This window comes from Cottoperca gobio, chromosome 1 (genome assembly GCF_900634415.1).
Source record: "Cottoperca gobio chromosome 1, fCotGob3.1, whole genome shotgun sequence".
NCBI lineage: Eukaryota > Metazoa > Chordata > Actinopteri > Perciformes > Bovichtidae > Cottoperca > Cottoperca gobio.
In genome coordinates this window covers 1,679,672-1,702,895 of record NC_041355.1, presented here as the reverse complement: position 1 = coordinate 1,702,895, position 23,224 = coordinate 1,679,672, and the positions used below count along the sequence as shown (strand labels likewise).

Here is a 23,224-nt window from a genome sequence, read left to right as displayed (position 1 = left end):
GATTAGTAGTATAGTGCTGCATCATTTCATATAAGCATATCATGTTTTTTTATGTTAAAAGTAAATATACATGTCAAATAGATTTAGTGCCGTAAAAAGTACAATATTTCCCTCTGAAAGTATTTCAAAATAATAATAATAATAATAATAATAATAATAATAATAATAATACTTATGGTGTGAATGTGCTTAATTACATTACACTTTGCTGATACTTTCACTTATGTTAGTGTTCACGTGTGTGTTTGTAGAAGCTGCAGAAAACAAAACAAACTATAAACACAACATTGACATTTATTCATCGCTATTAATTCAATTACTGTAAATACAGAATAAGGAAATAGAGTCGTTAATTGAGATATTTAAATACTTTTAACACATCATTTACTTACCACATTTAATTACTCTGAGTATAATAGATATTTTAAATTGATGTATTATAATTAACACTATAAAAGTATATAACAAACTTAAAATGAAAGAAGTTGTATTAGTGGGGCTTTTATTTTGGTTTGAAAAGTCAACCGGAAGTTCCGACACTACTGGAAGTGGCTTGCAGCTAAAGCTAGAAAGGTTATCATCAGAGCCAAACGCTTATTTAACTTAACTCATGAGTAAGGTGGCATTAATTTGACACATTGTTAGGACATAATGAGCATGAACATGAGAGAGAAGTAGAAATACAGCCAAGTCGTTTAAATAAACTTCATTCCAACGACTACTTTTTACCTGAGGGAGAAATCAATGCTGAGGTTGGTCAAAACGTCTATTGTCTGTTGTTAAACGTTAGCTAGCTGAAATAGCGAGTGTGACACAAGCGGAGGGGATGTTTGCAGCATCATTTACGTATTATTTGCACGTTGGAGTTGATGGTGAATCTGTCGGAACTGTTATTTGTTATTGTTGAGTAGCGGCTGTGGCTTAAGGGGAGGCAACTGTTAGCTAATTGCTAATATCAGCAATGCTAGTGAACGCCATGTCGGTGGCTAGCTGGCTAATAACAGTTTCCTCAAAGGCAGAGGTGGTCAGCCACCAAAGCGCTGGTCACCGCCGCCGAGACATCTCCTCCAGAGGTCAAATACTGGCGTCTGTGTGGCAGGGTGCTCCTGATGTAATGGGTGTAAATATGACACAATAACAGGTTTGTCAATTAGGTTGCTGCTTTACTCAAATTACAATTAATGTGAGATTTAAAGTGTTTCCTATCAAGCTAGCTACTTAGCTAACTTGGCTATTGAGTGCGTCCCCTGACATTCACCTGAAAGCCCTGTCAGATATGTTGATGGTGTACACTATAACAGCTCCACTACTAATGCTGTTGCACCTGAATAGTTTATTTGTGTATACAACACGTTTTTAAGGTAGACTGTCCATCGGGCCCAGCCATGTGTAAACCCCTATCACAATAAAGCATCCGCCCTGCTGAAGTGTCCTTGAGCAGGACGATGGATGTCTTCCAGGGAGGGGGCTCTGTTGTAGAGCAAGGGACGAGGAACACGTCCCCCAAAGAGATCTGGTGCTGGAGGCTGAACATCTAAAGATAGAATAGGAAGAAAACGACTGAGATGAAGCACAGGGTTGAAATATAATAATCAAATATTGTCACAAACACCAGTATGTCACTAATATTTGAAATAATTATTTAGACCTAATAACAAGAACCCTGACGTGTATCATCGGATATGTTGAGGAATAAAGGAAATTGTATCTTTTTGTCGGATTTATCTGTCAAGGGAGGTTCGGTTTACGCTTGTAACATTTGAAATAATGTGTATTAATATGTACAGTATAACAGCCTATACTATGTAGTAGGATTATTATTGACTGTAGCCTAATCTTTATCTGCAACTTTGCAGACTTTACAGGTTTACACACAATAAATAGACAAGAAAGAAAAAAGGGAAAGCTGAGCAGCATTCAAATGTTAATAAAATTTGAATGTCAACGGTACGAATAAAGCTTCAAACTATTCTTTAAATGTGTATTTCACACTAAAAATAGCGTTTAGTTTAGCTCTATAATTTACTAATAGTCCAGCAGTGGTTCCTCAGTCATTGGTTTGATTTTATATATTCAGTCACTTGATATAAATTGTTATTTGAATGTCTTGAAACTCTTTTTTTCTTCTTCCTCTTCAAGGTTTTATATTTGAGAGATGGGCTCTGAAAACCCAGAGGACTTTGGACCAGCTGTGATCATCGCTGAGGAAGAGCAGCAAGAAATCGGAGGCCTGATCAACTCTGATGGAGAAGAAGTGGATTTCTCAGATCTCAGTGAGCAAATAGATTGTAACCAGCAAAGTTTACAAAGTGACGGGAACAATAGAGCACATTTGAATGCAATCCAATACGACGGTCGTGTAATAAATGCTAACTGAGTGAAACTTAATATTTTGAGTTGACACTGAGCTTCTGTAGTTTGTGGTGGTGCTCTGTCGTAAATTATATTCACAATATATTAGAAACACCTTCCTAATATAATGCTGTGCAGTAAACCTCAACAAAGTACTGGTTCAAACATTAAAACTACTGAAGTATTTGTTTGAAAACAACATTTTAAGTGAAGAAATATTTATTTTATTGCATCGCAATACATCACACAGGATGCAAATGTCTGTAAATATGATTAGTAATGAATGAATTCACACTTTACAGACCCAAGGCTACATTAGTAATTATCTTAATACAGCAGTCTGTAACTTTGGCAACAGCATATATAAACAAGGGGAAGTTAGATCTAAGATGGTAAACATCTACATATGTCATGCTGATTTGACTTCAGAGGGAGCACTGCACGCATCTGCTGTGAAACACATTTACTCTGAACTCCATGGCCACTTTTATGCATTCCCAGCAAAGCTTGACATCTCGATTAGGATGTGAAGGTCCCTGAATGCACCATGTCTGACAGCTTGCACACAGCATAGAGATGCAATGATTCCACTTTTCTCTCCCACTCTGATACTATAATCAGGGTATTGCTCTAAACTAAGTCCCAGTATGATGTGGTTTTACTTTATTTTGCCTGTGAGATAATTCTATGACTGTAAATTATGTTTTAAGATTTATAATATAACAAAAGACTAATTGTTTTATTGCGGAGAAAAGACCTGGCGTATATAAGACTTCAAAATGTTTCTTTCACCTTCTTGTTCTCCTAAATAAAATGCTTTCTCATCTTTCCGCTCTCGCAGGAGAGAATGCCCTCCCTGGCGTTGTACCTGCAGAGACTCCCTCCAAGACATTGGATCAAAGCGAGAATGAAAAACCTCCGTCCCTTCACAGCTGCTCAGTGTGTGGGAAAGACTTCCCTTACGCCTCTAAACTTCAGCGACACCTACGCACTCACTCAGGAGAGAGGCCTTTTCCCTGCTCCATGTGCGAGAAAAGATTTCCAGAAAAGGGGCTGCTCATGATCCATGAAAGGGTCCACACTGGGGAGAAGCCATTCCCATGCACTTTCTGTGAGAAAAGATTTGCCAGTCAGGGTGAGCTCAGGCTGCACCGGCGGACACACACCGGTGAGAGGCCGTATCACTGCTCCATCTGCCTCAAGAGCTTTTCCCGACACTGGCATCTGAAAACTCACTTGGAGGCGATGCACTCCGAGGTCGTCGCTGGCTTCACGAGGAAGAAGTTTCCGTGTTCGGACTGTGATAAGAGCTGTAACTCAGCAGCTGAGCTGAGAGATCACCAGAGGACTCACACCGGAGAGAGGCCCTACCAGTGCTCTTTCTGTGACAAAAGGTTTGCCTTGTCGGGTACACTTGTGAGGCACGAGCGTCTGCATACTGGCATTACGCCCTACCACTGCTCCGACTGTGGTAAGACATTTGCACAGCAGTGGACTTTGACGACACACATGCGGACTCACACGGGAGAAAAACCCTACAGCTGCACACAGTGCGATAAGTCTTTTGTAGCTCCAGGAGAGCTTCGGAGGCACACCAGGATTCACACGGGAGAAAAGCCGTACACCTGCAAGGACTGTGGGAGGCACTTCTCACTGGCGGGAACGCTCAGAAACCACAAAAGGTCGTGTACACAGAACAAGAATGTATCGGTTACAGGTGACGTCTCAGAGCCACTTCAAGGTGCAGTTGGTGAATCTTCCCAGGAAGAGCTGGCCAACAACACCAGCGCTGAGGTAGAGACGATACACAGCAATTACAATTTTCTTTCTCGTTTGATTACTTCTGTTATCTTTATTCTCCTGCATTTATTCAAACGGTCCTTTAAAACCTCCTAACACCTTTGTTGCCTACATTTGTTCTCATTAAATGGCTTGTTATAGGTGTCTGACAGTCAGAGTTTGCCCAGTGCAGTTGAGCCCCAGACCTCAGAGGCTGTAAACGGTGACAAAGCAGCTCAGTGTGAAAATAACCTGCGAGCACCAGAAGACCGAGCGGAGGATGTCGCCTCCAGTCCGCATATGAATGTAATAGTGAAGGAGGAGGAAGAAGAGGAACCTCTGTGTGGTACGTAAACATCAGATTCCACATTGCCCTCTTGTGTAATAAAAGGAATTTCATATTTGTAACATTTAAGGATTGTTTCACTTGTGTTTATAGAAGAAGCTCCTGACCAGATGTCTGGTAGTGAGGATTGCACCGTGCAGGAGGAAACGGAGGAGCAGCATCAGGAAAGCAACACAGAAATTAGGATTACAGTAAAGGAGGAAGAAGAGGAACTTGTGAACAGTAAGGGAATTCATTTACCGGAGTGCAAATGTCACTCGGCACAGTAAAGATATTGTTCAGAACTGTTACGGTCTTCACTTCAGTCATTAACTGCGACCGTGTTCAATTGAACAACTGATTTCAGCCCAGCCTTCTCTACTTACCCTCGGTACGCTGAGTCTACGTCCTCACTAATCTTCAGATTTATATCCACAAAAACCCTTGTTTCACAAAGTTAGAGGCAATAAAACCCTGAATCTTTCTGAGGACATGAATAATCTCAATAGAAATAGTTAACATGCTGGCTCGCATGCTGCTGGGAGGGAAAGAAAAAGACACATTGTTTAGATTAAGATAGTGTAGACGTAGTCTGAGTTTACACAGTTCACCTGAAGATTGGAGTAGCAGGCTTCTCATTTTTTAGCCGATGTTTTTGTAGCCTGATAAAATGACATTTCATTACCTGTAGTTTAATGCTATGAGTTAAAATGAAATGATTGGCTTTTGTCTGGTTAATGTGCTCTTTAAAAGCTCCTTTTTTTAAAAAATACTGTTTGTCTCACAACCAAAGGTGGATTCTTGGAGAAAGAACCATCACTCTATTCTTTTGATATTTGAAATGATAGAACGGGGACTGTGTCTTCTTTCAGTTCACTCCGACTGACTCTTTGCTGTCTCTGACTGACTGCTTTGAAAATGAGAACCCTGCACTTGTGGTTAGTGTTGATTTTGTGTTTCTTCTTAAGGCTCCTTTATTTCTTATATGATTCATAGGTTTTTATTAAATTCACTATGATTAATTAGACATTTACTAAACATTAGATTCCTTTAGGGACCGAGTAGTAAACTGTAACGTTGCATCTTCTGTCAAACCTTCGATGTTTCAATTCAGCGGAATACTAAAGTGAAACACTGGCCGACGCTGCGAAGTGGAGCCTCAACCTGTGCCCATAGAGATGGCAGGGGAATACATTAGGGTTGCAACTAACGATTATTTTCATTATTGATTAATCTGCCAATTATTTTGTAGAATAATCGTTTAGTCTATTAAATTCACAAAGTAGTGAGAAATGTCCCAGTTTTTTAAAGTCCAAGGTGATGTCTTTAAATGTCTTGTTTTGTCCGTCCAGAACTCAAAGATTTCCTTTCATATGATATAAAACAGAGAAGAGGTCATCCTCAGGAGAAGCTGAAAGACTTAATTGATTATCAAATGAGTTGTTGATTCTTTTTCTGTCGATGGACTAACCGCTGCAGCTCTAGGATGAACGCTGCTGCTGTGGACATTTTGTCTTACTCGATAAACATAAACCAACATGAGCTTCACTTCTTGACTGGACTATAATGGGATCATTTGTTTTTATTTCATTTCTCTTATCAATCTTGTATCATGTTGGATTCCACAGTGAGCCGAGTCTTAACAAGGAAGGAGGTTAATATGAGTTGTTCATTTGTCTAAATGGCGTGTTTCAACTTGTCGTTTATGTTTCCACAGTGTCTGGAGAGGATCTGGAACATGTGTCTGACAGCGATAAAGAAAGTCCTCCAGCCTCACCGGGGCAGGAGCAGAGTAGCGACAGTCTGACAAAGAGCTCGTACTGCTGCGGGCTCTGTGGCAGAGACTGTCACAAGATGTCTGCTCTTCAGATTCACATGCGAATTCACTCAGGAGAGAAACCTTACCAATGCGCTCTGTGTGGGAAGCAGTTCACCCAGAAAGGTCAACTCAAAGGTCACCAGAAAGTCCACACAGGAGAGAAACCGTTCTCCTGCCCGGACTGCGGGAAGAGCTTCGCCCACTCGGGGGCGATGAACAGACACCGGCTCACACACACGGGAGAGAGGCCTTACCAATGCTCCGTCTGCGACAGGAGCTTCAACCAGTCCGGCCGCTTGAGGGAACACGAGAAAATCCACTTTGGGGAGAAGTTTGACTGTCCCGAGTGTGAAAAGAGTTTCACACGAGCCTCAAGCCTCAAGAACCATTTCAGGCTTCACACGGGAGAGCGGCCGTACGCCTGCGACGTCTGCGGGAGAGGCTTCAGCCGCTCGCAGAGCCTGAGGCTCCACAAACGCAAACACGAGCCGAATCACACCGAGGAGGACTTCAGTGGGAAGAACGATGATTTATCACAGAGCGACGATAACTCTCCAATTAATATGTGTATAGCGGACAAAAATGACTGATAATGTATTTATATAAACCATAGAGATATGTACCAGTAGTATAAGGATACAAGATTTTAGGCAGTAAAACATGAGCAGAAGGAGGGAAATGAAGAAGACTACCTCTGTGAATAGGCCGTCATTAAAACTTTATGTGGTGGTTCACAAAAAAGTATTAAAGCTAAAATATTTAACTCCCTGAAATGAATAAACGGACACGTACCAGGTGATGTTCAGCAACTAACAACACAGTTTCAGACAAAATGACCAAACAAATATTTACTACAAACACTTTTATCTTGGAAACTGTTGGAGGAGAAATGTTAGAGGTCATATTTACTCTCTGTTATCACTCTTACCTATGTTAGCTGCATCGAAATATCGCACTCACCGTTAGAGTATTTATTGTAGAACAAATAACTAATTTAAGGTCTGTGATTTCACATTTTTCCATGCAGTATTTGTCATTTAAACTAACAGTGTATGTGGAAAATGGATTGAAGAGTAATTTTGTTTCTGTATCGGACGTTACGACGGCCAGTGAGCAGTCTGCGAATCAGGTGAAACTGGAATTCATTCTTTGGTTATGAGCTACTGAAATGTCAGAAATATTTTATCCAGTAATAAAGCAATGGGATCATGATGTTCATCAGATTGTTTGCCAAAACCTTTTTGCCTTAGTGGTGATTAATCTTTATATCTCTTTATGCTATTCAACAACCAAATCATGAATCAGGCTCACCTGGTTTAGACAAGTCTTAAAGGCCAAGTAACTTGTGAATAAAGGAGTCATCCTAAAGGCTGTGAGACGAAAGGCATTTTGAAACCACGTCGATGGTCAATTTCGCCCCGTGCTGCCTCTTGTCTAATTGTATGGGACATGTTATACGGAAGAATAAAAGTGAAAGTACTTAAGATTGTTTTGCTTGCGGGTTTCTGACTGCAGGAGTTAATTTAAAAGAGGTACAAATATATCTACACAAAACCATGAATATTTAAGATATACAGTATATAACATATTACTGGAAAGGTGGCACAGTGAGCCACGCAGTAGGTTTCTAACTGATGCATGGAAAAAGTTGCAAATATTATTGTTTCAGCCAATCCTACCAGAGAGTTACCTGGTCATGCATGACAAGTGCCGTTCTGCTCAAGATTAGTCTGTATGTAACATATTACATATAACATACATAACATTGTACATAAATCAGCATGTGCCAGGAATATATACAGTTTACTTTGCTAGGCTATGTAAGACACTTTGTACCAATATTTTGGCAATATCAATTTAATTTCCATTGTTGGTAAAAGCAAACAAAAATACAAAACAATTACAGAGCCAGGGTGTTGGGTTATATCCCTAGAAAAGAGATTAAAGTCGTAAACTTCCACAAAAATTATATTCTCAGAAATTAAGAGTTGTAAATTAATGAGAATAAACTTGAATATTCTCTTATAAAGTCTTTATTTACAAGGAAAAATACGTGGACAAATTGTGTTTTTTGTTTTACCAAGACACCACATTGCTTCACTTCATCAACCTCATCACACTGCTCATCCCTTGCGGTGTACTATGTAAATAAATAATTATTACCATTTAAAGCACTATTACAAGTAGTAAGCTCATCCTGTTATGACTCAGAACAATATTATTGTGAAATATTACATCTATCTTCTTGACCCTGCATTGCTTCAGAACTCATATTGAACTGTTCATCTACAGGTCTACAAGCTGCTCCTGAAGGCAGCACTGTGGAAAGGAGACCTAACCCATTCAATAAAAAGAAAAGAAAAGAATACAACATGACCAATCATAAATAAATCCTCTTTATATAGCATATAGATGTTGAAATAAGTATGTTACACGACATTTAGAGTTACATTTACAGATTGTTGGAGGGTTCTTCAAACGGAAGTCGTCAAAATTACGAGCTCTGGTGAACGTGACATGAAGATAAACAGACGCACACACCACGCGCACACCATGCAGAAGGTTGAGGTTATCAGCGTTATGGATTATTTAGCTAACGATACTTTTATTTAAAGGAAAAGCTGCTCTGTATGCTGTCTTTATTTCAGTGTGTAAGACTAAAATAATATCCAGGTAAGTGAAACTGACGTTAACGTCCTAACGTCACGTTAGCTAAAGTTACACAGCTGTTAAAGTTAGCTAACGCGAAAACCGTTGCAACAATAACGTAACATCACTAACGGTAGTTAACGTTTTTTCTTCGCTATAATGTCTTGTCTGACAAAACTGCATTTTTTTAATGTCTCCTTGGTGAACTTTGACATTCATGTGTTTCCTGTGTAGGGCTAGCTACAGTTAGCTGCAACATATTGGACAAGATGTGCTACACGTTATATCAGTATGGGCCTTCGTATTACCTCAACGTTACATTATAATAACGCGAGATTCATTTATAATAACGGGGTTTGAGACGTACACCAAGTCAAACCATCTAAATCAACTGTCGAAACAATGCAACTATCATGTTTACTTCACTGGATCACTTCTCCAAACAGCAGGAAATGAACTTTGTTCTGCTGTCTCTCATGTGTTCAGTCACTCACTTTGACGAACACACACTTTCAGGATGGTGTCATACAAGCGACTGAACCCTGAAGATGTTCAGTTCTCCAGTGCAGTTTTATCAGAAGAGCTCCGTCCAGTCCATGAAGAAGTTCCAGTGAGTTGATATGTTTTATGTATACTTCTTATTCTGCCTCCAACCTCAGCCCTAGTTTCTATTTCTGTTATGGTTTAAGAAGGTCTTTAAATAATGCTTTAATAAGGTGCCACTTTTTATATTGTTACTCAATATTGTATATTGTTTCTTTAATGTTTTTATTCTGTAAAAGAGCAGAACTTCTGCACGTCTTTAGTCTGTAACACACTGTTGTTGCTGCCTGTTTTGGACACGCTCTCGCTTGATGGTTACCCGTACTGGAAAGGATCAGAATCCTTTTTACGTATAAAGTAATTAGTCTGGTTCCTCTTGGTTGCTTTTGAGTGTGTTTCTTAATTGATTTTGTTGTCATGTGTTTAAGGTGCCGGAGCCAGAGGAAGCCTCGTTGCTTCCACGGAGGCCGTCATGCTCCGTCACCACAGGCCTGCTGGTAATTGGCTGCCTGCTGCTGCTCATCTGCGGAGGCTGGTTACTGGGCACCATGTTCTGGCTGCACCGTCCGTCTAACCAACAGCCACATAGACCTCCGTCACCGGCCTCTGCACAAACACCAGACACTCAAGTAAAAACAGGAGTAAATGACACTGCAGCTGCTTCCCGCCGTGAGACTTGCAGTTTAATCCCTGAAGCGTGGAGGTTTGACTGCTACCCTGAAAGAGGGGTGGTTGTGACCCAAGAGTTGTGTGAGGCAAGGAACTGTTGCTTTATCCCCGCATCCTCTCCCTCCTCCTCTGCCACCCGCCCATCAGACAGAAATGGTATCCCGTGGTGTTTCTATCCTCAGGATTTTCCTTCCTACTCGCTTGTGTCAATAAACGACACATCGCTGGGACAGAAAGGTACGCTCGTAAGGGAGGTGAAGACCTACTACCCAGCAGACATCCTCACCCTAGAGGTGGAAGTACGTCATGAGACAGACACACGGCTACGTGTCAGGGTGAGTGAACGAGGTACTCAAGAACTTTACTCTTTATATCTGTGCGGAAGACATGTAGCGTCATAAGGGATCTAGCATGTATTCGAGGTTCATGTAATCCTACTGAAAGTTCCTCTAAGGCATATGAGAGATGAGCCAGAATATTTAGTACTTTACCCAGTTTGTTATGCTAAAAAGCGCTGATGTCAGCTGTCCTAGCAGCTGCTCCCCTTTACTGACTGTCAATCAATGTTTATCTATTAACAATCAATCAAATGCAATAAGAGCCAGTGCTAGGAACCTAACAATAATCACCTGACTCAGCAGTTCTGCACTTCCTCAGCTCTATGGAGTGTTTTAGCATCTTTCAGCATATTGTTTTGGTTTTGCAGCTCACAACTTCCCTGTTTTGTTTCTGTCTCGCCAATATTATTATATATTATTATCACTGAAGTAAAGTGCAGCTTGAAAAGAATTGAAACATTTTACTTGCGTAAATTAAAGGAATTAATTAGACTCTATACACGAATGAGTGTTTTCTTCATTTGAATGATTATTTTGTGAATTATGTTGCACCGACACAGACGAGTTTAACGGTTTTTTTTCCCGGCGATTCGACCTTTGATGTTGAAGTTTGGCAGAGTTAAGTTTAGCGTTTGCTCGGGTCACCAAACCCCATAAGTGCAAGAAAGAGGCCTTCAAGGAAACGCCATCGAGCCCTTTTCTGTGTGATTGACTGTGAAGACATCCCTGAAATGACCAGTTAATAGTTTAAACAAACCGCACACCATTGCCACAATCACACATATTTTTGTTTGTTTAATTAACTAAAGTTTATTTAAAAAAAAAAAAAAGTAAGAAATCTCAACCTATCATTCATTTGAGAAAACAATATCTGTGACGGGTCAGTTGATATCATATTTATTACACACTGCTGTAAATTCTTTGCACTTTAATTTATTTACAAACTGTACATTTTTGTCATGTTTCTCAATCTAGCTTACCGACCCGTCGAACTCACGGTTCGAGGTTCCGATCTCTGTTCCAGCTGCCACCAAGAAGGCAGAAAGTCCAGAATATATCGTTGAGTTTTCAAAGCAGCCGTTTGGTCTCATCGTGAAGAGGAGCTCTACAGGAGCCGTGCTGTAAGTCTGACTTCTATAGACCTCGTTAGGTTGCGTAAAGAAAGGACGATGGTCACAATCGGACATATATTATATACATAAACTCTCTTGAACTGGAATGATGATGATAATTAACAATATAATGCTGTCTCCTTTCAATGGTTACCTGTTAGCCTGAACACCACAGTGGCTCCTCTCTTCTACGCGGATCAGTTCCTCCAGTTATCCACCTCCCTGCAGAGTCAGTTCATCTACGGGCTGGGCGAGCACCGCTCCACCTTCCTGCACGATGTGCACTGGAACACACTCACCATGTGGGCCAGAGATGTGCCTCCTATGGTAGGGATCTCCTGTTATTGTCAATGCTCTGCTTATAGTTACATTAAAGCCACAGACACGGATATTAACATTCAATTAATAGGCTTTTTATTGCGTTTTCAATATTTAATAAAAAACATTATGTATGCATACTTACAGATATCCAGTATTATAGTAATATAGTAATATAGTAATATAGTAATATATATATATATATATATATATATATATATATATACATATATATTAATATTAATATATATATATTAATATATATATTAATATTAATATATATATTAATATTAATGGACAAACAATATTAAAATAATTAATAAATTAACTTGCATTACATAAATTCTAGTAATAACAATAAGAAAAGAAAAAAAGAGGTGTAAACTGTGCGTGTGTGTGTGGCGCGGTTTCTCTTTAGCTCTCTCCGCGCGGTTTCTCTTTAGCTCTCCTTTCTTCCGCTCTATAGGCGTGTGTGTGTGTGTGTGTGTGTGTGTGTGTGCGCGTCAGGTGCGAAGCCCCGCCCTTCGCAAAACGGAGCGAATAAGAGAATGTGAATGAGCAAAGTCGACCGTACAAATTGAAACTTAAACATAAATTAGATCAATAGCATAAGTGTTTAGTTTATTTAATAAAAGAGACCTGTCAATGTGAAAAGTGAGTTGTGAATAAAAAATATATTTTCTTTTTATATTTTGAGAAGGAAAACAAAAAACACCTTGAATTTCAGGCGGCGCAGCGCCCCTCCAAGACAATGGTAGGGGAAGCACTGAGCTCATTTACAATACCTAAATAATCAAACTAGAACAGTTGCTTAATTAACCTCTAATTCATATTCTATAATTATTCTTCCCTAGACTCGTTCAACATATGAGATCCTTGTCTCTAAGATACTTTATAAATGGGCCACAGATAAAGTGTGTATGTAATTGTTTCCACAGGTAAACAGAGACTTGTCCTTAACCCACAGCCCGATACTTCTTCTTCTGGTACATTTCCATGTTAATGCTTTGGATTGTCTTGTAAAAACGGCACACAAAGATCTCCCTCCCTCCTGATAGATACCAGGGACAAAACACTTTGGTTTCACAGCTAGTGATGAGATCTTCTGCACTACTGGACCAATGTCTTCCCAAAATTGCTTAAGTATTGGACATTTCCATATAAAATATAAAAACATTTTACTTTCAGTTGGAAAAGCACAGATGGCTCGATGACAGAGAGTCAGCATGCACAATAGACCATTATTTTATTTTACACCACACGTTTTGACACGTCGTGGCATGAAAGGCTCGGATGTATTTGATGCATCAGTGATGGCTGCACCCGACTGAGGGAGGCCCGGGGGTTGTGCACGCCGGCTCCCTGGAACAGCTTTCTGAGACACTTAGTAGCACCGAGCAATCATTAATTCTATTTCTTAAAAATGTCTTATGTGACAAAGGCCAAAATATATAACATCCTGGACTTTGCTACTTAGGATTATGGCTTGACTTGAATGTGCAGTTCACCTTTGAACCTTCTCTACAATGTAGGAACAGACGAACCTCTACGGAGCTCATCCCTTTTACCTGGCCATGGACGACGGCGGGAACGCACACGGCTTCTTCCTGCTGAACAGCAATGCAATGGGTCAGTCTGCTAGTCGCCCTTCAGGTTTCACTACGTGCAATAATACACATCATGATTCTTACAGTGTCACAACATATGACATATTCATATAACAACATTAAGCAATTTATAAAAAACAGAAGTCCCTAAATGGCAGTTTGTACTGTGTGACTGTGTGTCACTGTGTGTCACTGTGTGTGACTGTGTGTGACTGTGTGTCACTGTGTGTGTCACTGTGTGTCACTGTGTGTCACTGTGTGTGACTGTGTGTGACTGTGTGTGACTGTGTGTGACTGTGTGTCACTGTGTGTGTGACTGTGTGTCACTGTGTGTGTGACTGTGTGTCACTGTGTGTGACTGTGTGTCACTGTGTGTGACTGTGTGTCACTGTGTGTGACTGTGTGTCACTGTGTGTGACTGTGTTGTGACTGTGTGTGACTGTGGTGTCACTGTGTGTGTGACTGTGTGTCACTGTGTGTGTGACTGTGTGTCACTGTGTGTGACTGTGTGTGACTGTGTGTCACTGTGTGTGTGACTGTGTGTCACTGTGTGTGACTGTGTGTGACTGTGTGTCACTGTGTGTCACTGTGTGTGACTGTGTGTCACTGTGTGTGACTGTGTGTGTGACTGTGTGTGTGACTGTGTGTCACTGTGTGTCACTGTGTGTGACTGTGTGTGTGACTGTGTGTCACTGTGTGTCACTGTGTGACTGTGTGTCACTGTGTGTGACTGTGTGTGAGTGAATATCACTTTTCCAGCGTTGTGCAAAGACGTCATGTAGAGGTGATGTTGTATTTCCTAACAAAGATACTGAGCGGTTTGCAAACTTATGTTATTTTTCTCTTTGGCATCTTAATCAGGAATGTTGAAGATTATATTTTGATGTTTTAATGCAGATGTTTGTTCTTGTTCTGTTTCCATCCGTTTGCTCCGTAATCAGCTGTTGGTTATATCCCACATACCGTCTTTCTTTCTTTGCTCTCTGCTTCATGTACGTGCTCTCACTGGTCCCTAATTGTAACTTTATTTACAAGGATTTTCTTACAAATAACAAAATGTTTCATCAGCAGTTTTTCCCGTTTGTTCAGATGTCATCCTGCAGCCCGCCCCGGCCCTCACCTGGCGCACTATCGGTGGAATCCTTGACTTTTACGTTTTCCTTGGTCCTGATCCTGCGTCGGTGATCGCACAGTATGTGGAAGTCATAGGTCAGTGGGAGTCTGCTGGGAGGTGGGACTGTTGTGTACAGCAGCTGCATGACTGTAGCATGTTTCAACTGTTACTCACATTTCAGTCGCTCTGAGGAACTCCAGCAACGATCCACCTGATGGACGTTACATCATAACCCTGGGTGAATAAGATGACCTTAGTACACGGACATGAACACTTCAGGGGGCAGAACTGTGAACACTTCTCTCTGTAAAGGAGCCACGCTGCTTTTAGTTTCCAAGAAAGCCGATGAAGATGAGAGAAAAGACACTTCACAGAAGACTTCTGTTTTAGTGTCGCCTGCCTCCGTATCACAGACCATTACTGTGCAGTTTTGACTTCCTGGTTTTTGCTTTATGGCTCCGTCTATGTATATAATTATTGTATTTGTTTATTGTAAGAATGCCCTTTTTCTGATGGTAATCGTCCTGAGCTCCACACCTGACATGCAGTACACAACACGTTACTGATGATGTGCTCACTCCTCTCTCTTCGTCCCTCCACGTTCTCCCAGGCTACCCGACGATGCCCATCTACTGGGCGTTAGGGTACCATCTCTGCCGCTGGGGTTACAACACCAGCAATGCTACCTGGGAGGTTGTGAAGAGCTTGAGGGATTCTGGGATACCCCAGGTGAAGTGGACCCGGCAGACTGTTTGTCAGGATTTCTTTCTTCCATTCTTTTGTGGAAACTATTATTTGTGTGTTTTTTTATTTGTTCACAGGACGTCCAGTGGAACGATATCGACTACATGGACCAATTTCTGGACTTCACTTTTGACTCTAAAAAGTTTGGCACACTGCCGGACCTGGTGAAGGACCTGCACGCTCACGACCAGCGCTACGTCATGATCCTGGTGTGTGTGTGTGTGTGTGTGTGTGTGTGTGTGTGTGTGTGTGTGTGTGTGTGTGTGTGTGTGTGTGTGTGTGTGTGTGTGTGTGTGTGTTTTGGTTTAACTGTTATATTTCCACCTGCAGGACCCGGGTATCAGCAGCTCCCAGGTGGCGGGCTCGTACTGGCCGTACGATGACGGGCTGAAGAGAGACGTTTTTATTAAAGACGCTGAAGGAAGAACACTCATTGGGAAGGTGAGACGCTGTCATGATGTTCTCACCTCACAATCTCTACCCTCCCCGCTGTCCAAAGGCAAGGTTCCCATGGGTCTTTAACACTTTGTAAATCTAATGTTTTATATTTTGTGCAATAATAAGCATAAACATGTTGATATGATGTTTTACACAACCACAGCACGCTAAATGCTAATTGTTCCAAAGCAAATGAAATGAAAGCTGTGTGTTTGTAGTTTAACTGTTTATCGTGTCTCAAACTTTGCCTTTTGAATTTGACGTGGAACGTCCTTGATCTTGATGTTTAAGAAGGTTTGGGTGTATCAGAAATAAGACTCTCCATCTCTTCCTGCAGGTGTGGCCTGGTCTGACAGCATATCCAGACTTCTCTGATGATGTGACGCATGAATGGTGGTACGACAACCTTCAGAGGTTCCATGAGAAGGTGCCCTTTGACGGATTATGGATTGTAAGTATAGAAACGTGAGCTACTACTGAAGAACTGACTTTCTGGACTTGATGACATCTTCTCCCTGACCTTTGTTGTCTCGTCTGTTTTTAGGACATGAATGAGCCGTCGAATTTCCTGGATGGGTCGACCAATGGCTGTCCATCAAACAGTCTAGAAAATCCTCCTTACACACCCGGTGGGATCTCAGGCACAAATCCTACAACAAACGTAAAATATAAACAATTACAGAGTTACTTATGATTGTTGAAGTTTGAAAATGTTTCCTTCTTCTCTTTAGGTATACTAGGAGGTTTACTGAGAGCCAAAACTGTGTGCGCCACTGCACAGCAGAAGCAGTCTGTACACTATAATATGCACAGCCTCTATGGACTCATGGAAGCTAAGGCGTCTGCAAGGTTTACACACACACACTCACACACACTCACACACACACACACACACACAGTTTGTGCACTTCCCTTAAATCTTCTGCCTGTCTTGTTTGTGTCCTCGTGTCCAGCGCTCTGAAGCGGATCGTGGCAAAGAGACCTTTTGTGATCTCTCGCTCCACCTTCCCCAGTCAGGGCATGTACTCCGGTCACTGGCTGGGGGACAACAGGAGCCAGTGGAGGGACCTGTACACTTCTATAGCAGGTTAGACACAATAATAAAAAACTTCTTCTGCTTCTCCAACATTCAACGAGGGATTTAAAATGCACTTATTATGTTTTGTATATTAACAATGAAATGCCTAGTTGTAATGTGAACGGGCTCCTTCGTAGGGACAGTTTGTCTCCAGCTGTTTTCAGTTCTGATAAACCAACTGTACACTAAGTTCTCAGCACCACATGCCCAACACAAAAGAAAAGCTGAAGCTAGCTGAGGAGCTAAAGCTAAAGAGCCAGATATTTCCCTCAGGAGTCGGGGAGGACAAACGCACGGCACGAGATGAACGCAGATGTTGCTCCGTGTCTCTGTGGGTGTAGAAACAAAGCACTGTTTGCTGACATGTGGGCAAACAAATAACAGCAGCTTTAAGTGGCCATATCGTTATATTTATAGCACTTTGACCCTTATGTTGTTGTAGAACTGATCAATTGAAGGTTCTGCAACTCTAAAAATCTGCATTATGGTTTCACATGTTTTATTTATTCTACTTTGTACTCTTCCTCATCAGCACGATGAGGAAGAGTAACGTCCACGTGATGTGTTATTTTTAGATTTCTTAGAATTGTGTATAACGGTGCACATTTAATCACGTGGTGATGGTTCTCCGTCACTGTTGGCGTCTCTTTATGGTTACCTTTCTCAAGTTGCCCACCTCTCTTTGGTCTCAGGTATCTTGACCTTTAACCTTCTGGGCATCCCGTTGGTGGGAGCAGACATCTGTGGCTTCAGCGAGGAGCCTCAGGAGGAACTGTGTGTCCGCTGGACTCAGCTGGGAGCTTTCTATCCCTTCACACGCAACCACAACGCCATCGACATGAAGGTGAGACGTCGCCGCTCCAACGTGACCACAAAGCATGATGGGTAAAAATGCTCCTTTTTGTTTTAGAAACCGTTTTTTTTTCTGTTTTAATTTCCAGCCTCAACACCCGACAGCGTTCAGCCCTCTGGCTCGGACAGCCATGAAGCAGGCTCTGCTGCTGCGTTACTCTCTCTTCCCCGTCCTCTACACCCTCTTCCATCACGCACACGTGCACGGACACACCGTCGCACGGCCCATAATGTTCGAGTAAGTGTTGGAAAGTCTTTATTAGGAATGTGCCATCTCGTTTTCAAGGGGGTGCGTCAACAATGACACAATGCGAGCTCCATTACACAAAACATTCAACAAAAAAGATGATGAGACGAAACAAATAAACTGCAGTCGATGTCGATGTCGACGTCTTCTTGTGAGGCGAGTTTCAGACGTGTGATGATGAAGGAACAGCCGACAACACGTCTCCATAGTCTACTTTATATGTCAATTAAAACAAAGTCTGATTTGTTATTTAGTCTGGAGGATCTGTATGTGTGTTTCCTGTGTGAACTCCAAAGGTTCCCAAAAGATGTCAAAACCTTTGGGCTTGACAAGCAGTTCCTGTGGGGGAGGAGTTTATTGGTGACGCCAGTCTTGGAGCCTGAAGTGGACTATGTGGACGGTTACTTCCCAGCGGGTCTGTGGTACGACTACTACACGGTAAGACCCGCACACTCAGCGCAGTACACGCGGAGTGCACAGTGTCGTATGAGTCGGGAACAAATGTATTTATGTACCTCTCAGGGCGACTCTCTGCACAGTGAGGGTGAAGACCTTCGACTCCATGCTCCTCTAGATAAGATCAACCTGCACCTGCGTGAGGGCTCCGTTACACCAACACAGGTAAACAAGAGTCCTGGTTTATTTCTCAATGCTTCTAAGTGTCCTCACACGTAGGCCCCCGTGTCCACAATCTCCTTTTGGAGGTTCTCGATGCAAAGACGTGCCAGCCTCATGGCCACAGTTTGGTTATTGTTTTGCAACATTTAAGTTATTTATTTGTGCATATAAAACTATAAAACGGAAGCAAAGACATATACAATAACATATTGCAGAGGTGAGATGGGAAAAAGCCCAACATTTAGATTAAAGGCGTCTGTATATGCTGCCCCCCCCCCCCCCCCCAATATACAAACATGTATATATTTAAAAGAAAGACGGGAGTACATATTCCAAACAAGACAGTAGAGGATAACAACACGTTGTGTACAGTAACACATGTTTGCACTGCTGTTATATCGTGCTGAAAGAGTTTAGTCTCTTCAGAACTACGTAGCGACTGAAGCAGAGACCGGACCGCTGTCATTTTATAACTGCTTAGTTCTTTTTCAAAACATGAGGCGATGATGGGGGTGGATGTCAAGTCTCTGCTTGCTTCTGGTTTTCTTATATTTCTATGTCAGCGCATTTTATCACACCGCCCGACACGCCTCCAAATCAGCAAGAGATTGTTCACTAAGAGCTGTTGTTGTTGTCTGTAGTCGCCTTAACTTAACTTAACTTAACTTAACTTAACTTAACTTAACTTAACACTTTGTAGTATTTAGCAATGCAACTGAAACTAAAACTTCTGTTGTCTCCCTAAAGTTGTGGAAGTCCGATATACTCTGGATAAGAGAAGACAACACTTTAATAACACGGAAGGAAATTACAATGACAATAAGAATAAAAAACACAACAGAGTAATGCATATAAAGTGTATAAGAAGACACCCGTGTCTAATATAATAACAATAAAAGTAACATTTAGTAAAGTGAAATAGAAAAGTAATATTGTGCATGATATTAAAAAGGTGATCTAAATCCACTGGAGAAAGTAGTTCCTGTGAAACCTGTTGACCCTCGTGAGGTGTGGGTTGAGTGAACTGGCCCTTTAAGCCTGTCACACCTGACAGCCTGTGGATCTGACACATGCACATCGTACAATCAGTGATTTCTAATGTCACGTTTGTTCGTCTCCCTCCATGTGCGCGTGTGCAGGCGCCCAACCTGACGCTGTGGGTGAGCAGCGGTCAGCCTCTCCATCTGGTCTCCGCTCTCTCTGACGAAGGTGCAGCCAGCGGAGATCTGTTCTGGGACGACGGAGAGAGCATCGACACCTACGAGAACAACCTGTACTCCTACATCCTCTTCAACGTCGCTCAGGTGCTCACAAGTGACGCACAAGACGGGAATTGTAAAGCAGTATTTGTTTGATATTTTGGTCGTGAAAACAGACATTTTATCTTCTTCTAAAGTTGCAGCAAATCAAACAGTTGCCTGTTTACAGTACCCATCCAGCATTAACATCATTCTGAGTGGTTTCTATGGATACCGGCTCCAATATTTACTCTTTTAGCCAATTGTTCATCAGGTAGTTGCGAACTTTGTCTGCCGTTGGGTGCTGGGCAGTTGATGAGCAGTGAGAATGAACCCAACAGTAAAGTTATGGGATGTAAAAGTGAAACGCTCCACAGAGCGGAGGTGAATATTTGTTGGTGGGTTGATCACTGAGCGGGAATAAAATAAAAGATGTCTGAGCAAGAGATATTAATCATAGCAGAGTATAATACTTTAAACTGCGTGTGCAGGGGGACTCGTGTGTGTTGCTTATAGTCGTCCGTCTGCTTATTTCGTAGAACGTGATGACGTCACAGGTGCTCCATAGCAACGTGGAGGCCACATACATCACCGTGGAGACGGCCTCCTTCTACGGGGTGAAGCAGAAGCCGAGCAGAGTGCTGGTGAACTCCCAAGATGCAACGTTCACCTACAGAGCCAACCAGGTGAGGTCAGGCGTGGGTTGTATGTTTGCCTTCAGACGGCCCTCTACCGACGGGGGGGGCTGAAGCTGCTTTCTTTACTCTCCTCAAAGCCACCAGACTCCTCTGACAGAAACAGTGACTCTACGTGTCACAGCTCGGCAGCACTGCGTTCTGCAGGAGGCTTCTGTTAGATCAGAATGAAAACGCTCTCATGCTGACGTGATGTTTTCTCTCTGCAGGTGTTGACGGTCGCAGATCTGGGTCTCAACCTCAGTCAGAACTTCACCATCAGCTGGATGTAACCAATCAGATGTTTTATTTAAGTTCATCGTTGGTTTTATTTGCTCATAAAGTTACAAGCGGACACACGCTGCAGCCTTTAGGGAAGTGATGATGATGATGATGATGATGATGATGATGATGATGATGATGACGACATTGCAGGTTAAAGGCAAGTTTATTTATAAAGCACATTTCAGCAACAAGGCAATTCAAAATGATTTGCATAAAACATCCAAAGCATCGAGACCGAGTGCATAAAAGGACATAAATATAATTAAAACGGTAATTAAAGAGTCAAGAGAATAAAATACCATCATAAGAGTCGCAGCACAAGAAGGGAACACGTGTTCCTTTTCACATTTGTTTTGGGGGAACAGTGCAGGACTCGTCAACCTTTTTACCCTCGGGGGGGGGGGGGGGTCAATCAGATGTGGCTGCAAAGACCCTCGGTAAATGAAAGCTCAGCACTTTCACCTCGTAGTCGTTGTTTCACGTCGTTGTTTCACGTCGTCTCTGACGTGCTGGAGTCCAGAGAGCAAACAGAAAAGATGAACAGATAGAGTTACTCAGAGCGAGAGGTCAAACGTGTGTTCATATTGAAAGTGTGACGTTTAAAAAAAGAATCTAATTTATTGCCTGATAACTTATCGCTTAACTTTCACCTGGTTTCAAACAAACGGCTCGGTGATCTTTGATCTTTTATCTGAGCGTCAGCAGGAAGATAATGTGCAATAAGTGACAGCGAGGACGAACACTTCATCATGTAATATGTGCTGCTCACAGCTTACTGTTGCACTAATTAACTGCAGTGTTGTAAAGATGGATGCAGGTGCCTTATGATTCCTGTTTGTGTTCCGTGAGCGTCTGACTTTGTTCCAGATGTTCCCTTTTGTTCCGCTTTATATTGTGAGCCTGTGCTAAACGCTGATGACCGTAGTGCTGCGCTGCACGATGATTACTTTAAAGCAGCCTCACGTGTTCTGCGATCCTGTTGCTGCGTGCTCTGGTGGCAGGAAGCGGTCCTGCAGCTTGTTGAGGGAAGTTTTCAGGATCATTCTGCTTAAATTTGACCGTAATGCTGTGAAAATCTGATTTTTATAATTTCTAGTCTTTCTCCGAGAACACGGAGCTGTGGAAAGCTTGCACCTTCTCAAAGCACATCGTCGATGCATGTGTGTTGTAAAGAAAGTACGCGAAGCATGTGAAGATACGATACAGAGTATATTTTACTGTCATTCATGTGAAGGTGACTAAACCATGCAGTATTTTATCATTGTTGTGCTTATATTTTTCTGTAATTGCTTGAATTTAATTATAAAAACAAAATATAAACTGCAGTTTTACTGGATCTTTTTTTTTTATTTTGCCAAAGAAAATTCCTGTTTTCATGTTTTATTTTTTGCCCGTTTTGATCAACAGTTTTAATTTAAATACTTTTTATATTCCTGTGTTTGGATTTGAACCTTGAGTTGCCGGAGCACAGGTGCCACTAGAGGACACACTTTTTAAAGAATGTGAAGAGCAGATATTTAATCCACAACGGGTCCAAAGTACTGAGTAACCGAGAGTATAAAGTTAATCTACAAACTGCTTTACTGTAACGTTGAAGTATGATGTAAGTCTTATCTTTTAATACCCATTGTTCGAGCGAATAACAACCTTTGAAGACCAAGACACTGCAACATGTGAGCTGAATGTTTATTGTACAGCAGTTACTAAAGTTACTGTGTCGGCTCAAATGAACAGAAACACATTCAATATTAATATTAATAATGTGAGTTATGTATTCTCTCCTCAAGCTCTTCATACGTGTCTCACAATAATCTCATAACACACTGATGTAAAAGCACTCGCAACAGGAAGCGTTACACTCGTGATGAACGTTTTATATTTGAAGTTTCAATAATGTTTCCCATAAATCAGTAAAGGGGGGGTCGTGGCTGTAAGAGCCGGAGCAGGGAACCCCTACATCTGTATAAACATGTTTTATGGTGCATACCTTTTAAAATCTCTCTTTATTTTTACACTTATCTTTGCTTATAATCTGTTGGATTAGTGTTCTTGTAATGTGTATATTTAGCTAAAGAACACTTTAAAGGCTCCCCTGCGATAACGGCGAGGACCACCTCGGGGGCACAGACCCCATGTTGAAACCCCATCCTGTAAACCATATGGAACAAGTCATTAATAATTCAATTGCAGCTTTTTGCTTTAATATACTTATGTTTTCTGTGTCTTTGCATATAGTCATTTACTTGTGAAAAATAAAACTACTTCCTGAGTTTCCATGGCTACAGTGATAATTAAAAACCCGTCAACATGTACAGGTGTATCGCTCGTACTGTCCAACCCTTTGGTCCACACCTGGGGAGGGTCTGGTTCTCTGTATATTCAAACACAGAAACAACATTTGTCATCATTCTGTTCTCAAACTGCG

General features: G+C 41.6%; 2 protein-coding genes across 3 annotated transcripts; both read left to right on the top strand.

Annotated features, from left to right (window-relative positions):
* The first annotated feature begins 406 nt into the window (after positions 1-406).
* LOC115026857 (endothelial zinc finger protein induced by tumor necrosis factor alpha-like) lies at positions 407-7,768 on the top strand. The gene is made up of 6 exons (XM_029459889.1): positions 407-752; positions 2,140-2,273; positions 3,194-4,146; positions 4,294-4,477; positions 4,571-4,699; positions 6,174-7,768. The coding sequence occupies exons 2-6, from the start codon at positions 2,156-2,158 to the stop codon at positions 6,863-6,865; spliced, it is 2,076 nt and encodes a 691-aa protein (XP_029315749.1). The 5' UTR covers positions 407-752; positions 2,140-2,155; the 3' UTR covers positions 6,866-7,768.
* A 1,025-nt stretch (positions 7,769-8,793) lies between these two features.
* Positions 8,794-23,071, top strand: gaa2 (alpha glucosidase 2). Of its 2 annotated transcripts, none has more exons than XM_029458166.1 (21): positions 8,794-8,948; positions 9,441-9,534; positions 9,896-10,471; positions 11,450-11,595; positions 11,748-11,913; positions 13,437-13,533; positions 14,601-14,720; positions 15,236-15,354; positions 15,447-15,578; positions 15,700-15,810; positions 16,145-16,258; positions 16,352-16,436; positions 16,539-16,656; positions 16,761-16,894; positions 17,578-17,729; positions 17,827-17,975; positions 18,281-18,422; positions 18,507-18,605; positions 19,742-19,906; positions 20,380-20,526; positions 20,745-23,071. In XM_029458166.1, exons 2-21 carry the CDS (start codon positions 9,442-9,444, stop codon positions 20,805-20,807), a joined length of 2,928 nt encoding a protein of 975 aa, XP_029314026.1. In that variant the 5' UTR covers positions 8,794-8,948; position 9,441; the 3' UTR covers positions 20,808-23,071. The 2 variants fall into 2 exon arrangements, with proteins under 2 accessions (XP_029314026.1, XP_029313953.1); XM_029458093.1 differs by having other exon boundaries at positions 9,411-9,534.
* The last annotated feature ends 153 nt before the right edge of the window (positions 23,072-23,224 follow it).

Excerpts from the sequence above, each read along its gene's own strand:
- gaa2 (XM_029458166.1), top strand. The coding sequence starts at position 9,442 with ATGGTGTCATACAAGCGACTGAACCCTGAAGATGTTCAGTTCTCCAGT. Across the intron at positions 15,355-15,446 it reads GGGATTCTGGGATACCCCAG|GACGTCCAGTGGAACGATAT; the intron begins GTGAAGTGGACC and ends ATTTGTTCACAG. Across the intron at positions 18,606-19,741 it reads GCTCCGTTACACCAACACAG|GCGCCCAACCTGACGCTGTG; the intron begins GTAAACAAGAGT and ends GCGCGTGTGCAG.
- LOC115026857 (XM_029459889.1), top strand. The coding sequence starts at position 2,156 with ATGGGCTCTGAAAACCCAGAGGACTTTGGACCAGCTGTGATCATCGCT. Across the intron at positions 4,147-4,293 it reads CCAACAACACCAGCGCTGAG|GTGTCTGACAGTCAGAGTTT; the intron begins GTAGAGACGATA and ends GGCTTGTTATAG. Across the intron at positions 4,478-4,570 it reads AGAAGAGGAACCTCTGTGTG|AAGAAGCTCCTGACCAGATG; the intron begins GTACGTAAACAT and ends TTGTGTTTATAG.